The 8,919-nt window shown below is 41.4% G+C and overlaps 1 protein-coding gene across 1 annotated transcript; it reads right to left on the minus strand.

Moving 5' to 3' along the window:
* Positions 1–235: 235 nt before the first annotated feature.
* GARIN3 (golgi associated RAB2B interactor family member 3) lies at positions 236–2,821 on the minus strand. Its single transcript, XM_063087673.1, has 2 exons — positions 2,204–2,821; positions 236–1,393 (listed from the first exon to the last, which is right to left on the minus strand). The coding sequence occupies exons 1-2, from the start codon at positions 2,804–2,806 to the stop codon at positions 236–238; spliced, it is 1,761 nt and encodes a 586-aa protein (XP_062943743.1). The 5' UTR covers positions 2,807–2,821.
* Between the last annotated feature and the right edge of the window lie 6,098 nt (positions 2,822–8,919).

Here is an 8,919-nt window from a genome sequence, read left to right on the forward strand (position 1 = left end):
CTACCTAACTGGAGGCTGGGGTCTCAGACTGCTGCATAGTTAACATCACAGAAGCCACTGTGAAGTTTCTGCTGGGCAAAGGGACAGAGAAATTCAAACAGAAGACAGCATTTCTTTTGGAGTTGTGTGGTTTCCTTTATCATTTCAACTGCAGTCAAGAAAGTTGGAATTGACTCTCCAGGGATACTTCCCTGAGCCCTGGGTCTCCATTACAGCTTCCAGCCCTGGTTCTTACTTAAGTGGATTTGGCTTCAAAGATTATCGTCTCCAGCTTCTCGGACGTCATGGTGCCAGCGACCCCCAGTTCCTGGCCACCATGAGATTTCTCCACCTTGGCCTCTATGTTGTGTTTCTCCACCATCTTAGCCACAATGTCTACCTCTCTGTCGTGTGGTATGACCGCTGTTTTGGAACTAGGAGTGGCTCTGAAGTTCCTCCAAAAAGAGCTGATTTTACTGGGTTTCTTACTTCTGGAGCCTGAACTAAGCGAAGATTGGCTCTTCCCCAATTTGTGAGTTGTCTTTGACCCCTTTGCGGTGGAGCTGTGGCTGGAGCTTTTGCGAGATGAGCTGTGCCCGCTGCCCTTCTTCACTTTGCTCTGCCCTTTTTTTTTGTCATCTCTTGTGTTTCCATGGCTGGATAAGGACTGGTGGGAGGACGATTTCCGAGTGTTGTCCCTGTCTGTCCTATGGTGACTCTCATCGGTCCTGCGGTGACGGGAACTCTTCCTAGTGGTATTTCTGTCCTTTTCTTTTCTCTCCTTTTTTTCTTTTCGGCCCTCAGCACCAGGTTGGGACACCTTTTGGCTCCCATCCCGTTCACACATGTAGCCTTCGCTCTGCAAGGTTGATACGAGGGGTCCCACCACTCGTCCTTCAGCTCTTTCTACAACAGGTGTGCCAGTCGCCATGGCGCCTGCAAACACCACACTCAAGCTGCTTTCTGGGGAGAGACTGGTGGTCTCCACTGTTGTGGTGGAGGCACCTGCCAGGGAGGGGCTTGCAGCACCCACCAAGACCACATTCACACCCTCTGAAGATATGCTGGCAGCACCTGCCAGGGTCTTGCTGGCTCTGCTTTCTCCTGAATCCTGGGTGGCTGTTCCTGCCAGGGCCATGGTTACTTGGCCTGGGCCTGCGGACTTGTTTGTTGCAGGGCTTGCTGTCCCTGATACTGCCAGGCCTGCTGCAGAGCCTGCTGTTGTCCCTGCTACTGCTGCTCCTCTGGCAGACCTTGAAGTGGTCATGGCTACAGAAGCGGTACTAGGCATCCCATAGGAGGCATGCTGGATTCCCTCTCCCCCAGCATAAGCAGAAGACATAGCTCTAGATACCTCACCAGGCTTGTGAAGCCTGGGCTCGTCCTGATCTCCTTCTCCACGGAGTGATGTGGCCTGTGCCAAGGGAAGGAGAAACAGGTAAGATAAAAAAAAAAACACAACAGTAAGAGAGACCAGAACTGTCTGCTCCTCTCTCATCCTGGAGCTGAGCAACTCAAGGGCTTATAATTAGAAGAACAAGTGATAATTAGAAGAACCTTTGAAATCATCAAGTCTAAGCTCCCGTTCGTTGCAAGATCCCATCAACAGCACCCCCATCAAATACTCACTCCGTTTCTCTTGAACAATTTCAGTGCCAGAGAAAGGGCACAGATACAATTCCCCATTCTTATACATTTTGTTTTACTCACTTGTGCTTATATCTCTGCAGGACAGATTTCTAGAAGTGGGATTGCTGGGTCAAGAGATACACACATTTTACATTTGGGTGGTGACTAAAATTGTGCATGTACACACACACACACAGGTTGTGATGTTTTACACAAAAATCAGTGTGCATGGTAGTCACAGGGAGACAGACTCACATGAAAGGACTTCCTAATTGTTAAAAATGTTCCACAACAAACGAGACTACCTGGGTCAGGGTAGTATGTGTTCAAAAAGAGATTGGACAATCAGGATGCTGTAGAGGTGATTACAACCCTGGGTATAAGATCAGAGTAGCTGATACCCGAGGTCTCTGCAATTTGGCTTTATGGGATGCTCTGGAGAAGCACTTGAACCTCCCAGTGTGATAAGTCCCCTTGAGGTGGCTCATTTAGCCCTGAACGCTATCAAATAGAATGTACTTCCACCAAAGGTTTGGTAGGACCAGCTCACACAAAGCCCCCTGCCCCATTTTCTTGAGTCTCTGTAGGTACTTACCCCTATGCTTTTGTCATCTTTTGTGGTTGAGTCCCCAGTTTTAAGTGTTGGGGAACAGCTTGAACTCTCCACTGGTGGTCTCAGGAGATAGACAAGTTTTTCCCAGTATGAGAAGAGGTCTTCTCGTGCATCTGAAGAGGGACACAGCTGCAGATAAACACTGCGGCCAGTGGCAAGCTTCAGGCGCAGCTGCTGTCTCTCGTGATTGTGGATGGAGATCTTGACGAACTTCAAGGGAAGCAGTCTGGTGAGCTCAAGAGTCTTGGCAGTCCTGCGACCTCCCCCCTTGGCAGACCTGCCGCATCTGCCATTCTCTTCACAGACTTTAGGTCGAGCCAGCAGCAAGACGTCAGGTAGTGGGAGAACGGGGCTGGTGGATGTGATGCCCACAGTCACCATTCCAACACGGTTGTGCACATCAATCACCTCTCCTTTTTTGGTGATCTGGATAAAGTCGCTCTCAAACATCGGTGCATATTTGAAAATTTCATACTCTCCTTCTTTGTACAGTTGTCGTTGCAGGTCCCCCATGGAGGTACTGAACACACCCATTGAACGGTAGCTGCGGGCAGTGTAATGAGGTAACAAATATTCACTGCTCATGGTTTTCTTCACTTAAGGCACCCCCACCAGCCACAAATCGCATCCCCAAGAGAGAGGGAGTGAAGGTAACTGCCCATCTCCCTGCAGGGCTTCTGCTTAAATCCTCTAGCACCACCTCATTTATCCTCTACTGTCCTTTGTGACCTGTCACCATCACACACCCCTTTGTCCTAGCCTCCAAGTAGCCACGCCCATGGGGCAGGATCCCCAGCCTCCCCTCCAAACAAACCACCACTTCCACAGGGGACAGGGTATAAGTGTGGGTAGGATATTCCTTTTAATAAAAATGTTGGGATGCATAATTGATGAAACCATTCTGCTTTTTGTAAATGCCTGGGTTATTTCCAGGTTTTTTGTTGTTGTTACAGGTGCCCCTGCAACGATCATCTTCCTACAAATATATTTTTACTTCTGCAGAATTCCTTCCTGGGGATAAAATCCTGGAAGAGAACTGTGTGCTTGCCAAGGGCAGGGATCCTGTCCAGATTGTTATTTTCTGTGTCCTCGGTGCATAGGTGGCACAGTGGTAACAGGCACCCAGACGTAGCTGTTGAATGAATGGTTCAAAGGAGCTTCTGCTACCTATCAGAACCAGAGTCCCATTTCCACAGTAGTTTCCAGGATCTGGATGATTTTCTCACCCATTTGCTCATTTGAAGGAGGTTAATTCTTCAAAACTTAATTTTATGGTGGGAAACTCAGGATTGTGTTGCTCAGGGTTAGATTGCAGAGCTAGATTCTAACCCAGGTCTTGTACCTCAGGTCAGAGCTTTTTGTCTGCCTCAAGCTGCTAAGCTCACTGTCATACTCTTGTTGTTCACTAAACATGGAGTCATTGGCGGTTAGCAATATGCGTGAGGACTTACTGGGAACCGCAGGAATTCGTAGAGGTCTTGAATCACCATAGGATTCCCACACTGGTACGCCTGCTGCTTCACTCCTTTTGTCTACTTGGTAAACCATTGACGTTTTGTTTCTTTGAAAAGCTCTTCAGAGAAATCATGGCAAAGACATGTTTTGGAGGTTTTTTTTACTTTGCAAAGGTGATGAGTCCAAATTTCCCCTCCTCCAGTTAAAAAACTCCTTCTGAAAAAAAATATATACTACCACCCCCAAATTCAATGATTACTCTGTGGAGGTCTTGAAATAAAGTTCAACCACAAAGTGTTCTTTTTTTATATCCTTTGTGCCTACTGTGGTGCCTGGCGATACTTTGCAGCTTTTCAATAAATATGAACTTGTGATTGTTTAGCTCAGTTTGTTAGAGCACAGTATAACACCAAGGTCAGGGGTTCAGATCACCACACCAGCCAGCCACCCCTGAAAAAAATAAACTTACTTGTGCCCATTGAGATTCATTCTTCCATTCATTTATTCAACAAAATTTAATAAGCAAGTACTTTGTTTGGGACCAGCTAGAAAATGGAAATGCAAAGATAAAGTTTCCTCCCTCTGAAGTGCTAAAACATTTTTTGTAAAGATGTTGAGTAACTTCACACACACACAAAAGTGACATATTCTAAGGGGATAATCACTGAAAGGAAACACTATTTGATTTAAAAATAAGAAGTTGCATTTCTTTCTCTCTGTATGTACATGTATACGTATACACACAAACACACTCTTTTTGAAGAATACCTCAAAAAGTTTGTGGAAAGATTTGTATTATCTTTTAATTCTATTTTCACAAACTTTTTGAAATATCCTCATATATACACATATATAATGTATATGTCTACACGCACACAGTCATCCCTTGGTATCCATGGGGAATTCAGTTTCAAGACCTCCAGCAGAGACCAAAATTAGAGGGCACTCAAGGCCCTAATGTAAAATGAGGTAGTATTTGCATATAAACTATTCACATCCTCCCGCATACTTTAAATCATCTCTAGGTTACTTATAATACCTAATGCAATGTAAATGCTATGTTAATAGTTGTTATACTGTATTGTTTATGTAGATGTTCAGTAAAAATGCAATCTGTTCTTCCAAATATTTTCAATCTGCAGTTGGTTGAATTCGCAATTGTTCAAATTGTTTGAAAAGTTGGTTGAATGCAGAGCCCACGGATACAGAAGGCTGACTGTGTATTTATTATGCTCAACCATGTATTCTTTTCATGAGTCCAATTCTGATGAATAATAAATAATGAGAGAAATCATAGTTATATTATTCAGAACTTACTGTAAACCAGGCATGGTGCTAACCCCTTTACAATCCTTTAAAAATTTTAATCCTCACAACAGCCCTGTAACATGTAGGTACAACTACTATACCGATTTTATAGCAGGGAAATCAAGGCTCAGAGAAGTTAAGCAATTTTGCCAAGGTCACAAGAGACCAAAAGCATATTGAAGTCCCAAAATGTAGCAATGGTTAAACTACACTAGACTGGGCCACACGAATAGAACTCACACAAGTACTATGCAGCATAAATTCATCCATTCATTCAATTAATATTATTAAGTGCCTCCTTTGTGCCAGACCCTGTTCTAGGTGTTGGGAATACAGCAGTGGACAAGATAGACAAATATCCTTCTATGCAGACAGTAAAGAAGTAAATTATATGGTATGTCCAATGCTGATAAGTGCTACAGAGAAAGATAAGTAGGCAGATGGAATGGAGTGTGTGCAGGCAAGGAGGTGGTGGTTAAAGAAGGCTCAATGAGAAGTGACCTTTGAACAGAAACATCATAAAGGAGATCAGGGAGGAAGCCATGCAGCTGTCTGGGGGAAGGGCCTCTCAGTCAGAGGGAACAGCAAGGGCCAGGACCCTGAGGCAGGAGTGTGCCTCGTGTGTTCGAGGAACTCCAAGGAGGCTACACTGACAAGAAATGGAATGAGTTAGGGAGAGAGTTGTTGAAGATGAGGCTGAAAGGTAACTGAGGTGGTGGTAGAGGAACAGATCACGTGGGATAATCCTTGCAGGCAATTATGTGTCCTTTAGCTTTTGTCCTGAATGGGAGATGATCTGAACCACATTCTAGCTGCCATATTGAAAAGAGATTGTAGAGCTGCAAAGGGGATGGGAGTGGAGACTGGGCAGCTCCTGCAAGAGTTAGTGGAGGTTAAAACGTGTGTGGTAGCAGCGAAAGTAATGAGAAGCAATCAGCTACCAGACACATTTTGATTGAGGCAACTATTATGTATACTGACATTGAACAGTTTGCAATAAATATTAGTAAGTAAAAAAAGCAAATTGTGAAATAACATGCATGGTATGTCATACACTTTTTAATAAAAAATTTAAAGTGTGTATGTGTGTGTATGTGAGAGAGAGAGAAAAAGGACACACAAGAAGCTGGTAACAGGGGCTACCTTTGGTTGACTTGTTGTCTGAGGGAGGTTGCAAGATGGAGACTTTGTTTTTCAGGGCCTTCTCTCTTACACCTTTGAGATTTTGCCTCATTGTATGTACTACCTACCCAAACAGAAATAATGTTTTAAGATTATAGATTTACAAAAATGCTATGACAGTAAAATCATGTTCCTAGAATATGTAATGCCTCAAGCCTTGACATTGAAAAGTAAATAACTTCATTCAAATTTAACTCTTTCTAGCACAAAATTTCAGAATGTGGGAACAAAAATACAAAATAGCATCCAAAATGTATTTTCTTGTTTTTCTTTAAGACCTTGTGAAAACTTTTTTCCTCCCAAAGTTTGAAATCTGATAGATCTTCTATCAATCAAGATATATGTATTGATCTCTCACTATGTCACCATCATTATACTAACAGCATTCAAGTTGTCAAAATAGGTTTCAAAAATTTTAAACCATGACTCTCATACAAATATAGAATTAGCGCATGCCAAAGATTTAATTAACTCATTAACGGGGGAAGTAGCAGGACAGTAAAGCTGGCTCAGAGGAGAATTAGAGGAACAGGCCTTGACACTGGAGAAAGAATGTTGGAATAACATTGACAACTTAGATACAAAATTGGTTTGATGTCTACAGTGCAATAAAATCATAACCTTTGGGGTTATCTTTTCTATTAAACAGAAATCATTTGCATCTCTTTTGAATGAAAATCTGTAAGTTAGTATTGAACTTCACAGAGCTGAGACCATAATCAGTAATAGTCTTCTTGGGATGTTGAAATGTTCTAGAATTAAATTGTGACGGTTGCACAACTCTGTGAATATACTACAAACCACCGAAATTTCAATGGATAAATTTTATGGTATGTGAAATGTATCTCAATAAAGCTGTTAAAAACAATAGTTAGCAATACTTCCCTATTGACTTACTGATCTAATCCCATTGTCTTCCTTCATTCTCTTAGATAATTAAAAAATCCTTGGGCAAGCAGGTTAAACAAAACTTTAATACGACGTTGAAAGTACATGTTGCCTGCTTTATCATATTTTTTATTTACAAGTTTTAGGTAATTTTTCTAATAAGAAATATGGTGGAGCATGAGCAAGCTATGATCTTAACTTCAGAGAACTTATAAGCTGGTAGGAGAACACACTGAAAAAACAAAACAGGAAGATAATAAATACATGGTAGAGTAATCACAAGCGAGTTGAATGAACGGTGAACCTCATTACCTTTCTCACTGTATTCAAAATCAACAATAATTGTTTTGTAAGAAGAAAAACTGTCAAAATCACAATTCATTGGATAGTTTTCTGTACATTTTAAATTGGCCTAGGGTTGAGGAGATGTGAAGAGTGACGTACTGAGTATTTGCAGACATGCAAGGTGGCTGGAGTCTAAACATTCATGGTGGGAAGAGGTTTCAAGTCAGTAACGTTTGTTCCCTGTCTATCATTTTGAAAAGCAAATTGAGCAGACAGCTATATATAGCCTTTTCAATGAGTATGCAGCCTAGGGGTGGGGGATGGGGCATTTCGAGCTAGGCAGGATGTGAGGGTGGGGAGATTTCCATACTGTACACAATATGTACCTGCTGGGTAAATCCCCTGCCCAAAATACAATCCGCAGTACTTTTATGTCAATACTGCTAAGCAGAGGTGGCGTGGGATGAGCTGCGGTTAGCCTTGGGCACCTAGGACTTCAGGAGCCAACCTGATTGCTGCCTTTTCTGGCTGTCAGGAAAGACCACAGTCACCTAAATCTTCCCCTGAGGGCCAGTATGCAAATCAACTTGCTTCTACCTCAGGTTTAAAGGGAAAATGAGCTGGTATACATGAAAGAAGACAGGCAGGTGATCAAAATAATTTTATTTCTCAATATTACAACCTGACAAGTGTCACCTCTCTTTCCCTCTCACCTTACTGCTCCCTTCTTGCTTTTGGCCTACTCCAAATCTAAATTCTTCCCTGCTCACCACTGTCTGAGGACTATTTCCCTCTCTCTGCTCCCTACGTTGCTCTGTTTATAAGCCACGAAATATGCCACCTCAGTTTATGTATTTATTTCTTTGATGTTACGCCGAAGAAGTTTGCTACTAAATTCACACAAATAATAAAACAGTTAACCTTAAAAATAAAAAATAAAGCCCAGAAACTGTATAGAGGTAATGGGAGATAATTGGTCCAGGAGATGGGATAGAAGGATTATTTTTAGTACATATTAAAATTAACTCTGAAAAAATACTGAGTGAAGGTAAAATAAATATTAACATTGATTTTCTTTAAGGGTTGAGATAAGAAATGATTATTACTTCTATTTATTTGTTGGTCTGCTTTCTCCACCAAGAGTAGATTTACTTTTATTACCATAAGTATATATATATATATATATATTTATATATATATATATATTTTTTTTTCCCCCCCAAAAAAAAATTAGCTCTAAGCTTTCTGGCTACCTTAGTTGTCACTTTCTTCTACTAATCAAACCAATGATTTCTGACAAAGGACAAATTTTTCTTTTATTTTAAATTCAAAAGTAGAAAGTTCTTCCACAATATCCTTTTTTATATTATAAAAATTAAAAAGCAAAACATTTCTCTAGACTTTTAGCTCCATTTGCTGGTAGTTCAATTTGCAAACTTCCTGACATTGCCCAATGCATATACATATACATTAATTAAAACAAAAAGCTTGTGTGCAGAAACAAGATTACACCATATGTATTGTTCTGTACTTTTTCTATATTAATACTATATCTTGTACTTTTTTAGGCTGATACATTA

Source organism: Cynocephalus volans, chromosome 2 (genome assembly GCF_027409185.1).
Source record: "Cynocephalus volans isolate mCynVol1 chromosome 2, mCynVol1.pri, whole genome shotgun sequence".
NCBI classification, from domain to species: Eukaryota; Metazoa; Chordata; class Mammalia; order Dermoptera; family Cynocephalidae; genus Cynocephalus; species Cynocephalus volans.

Coding starts and splice junctions, on each gene's coding strand:
- GARIN3 (XM_063087673.1), bottom strand. CDS start 2,806: ATGAGCAGTGAATATTTGTTACCTCATTACACTGCCCGCAGCTACCGT. Junction 1,394..2,203: donor AAGATGACAAAAGCATAGGG/GTAAGTACCTAC, acceptor CCCTTGGCACAG/GCCACATCACTCCGTGGAGA.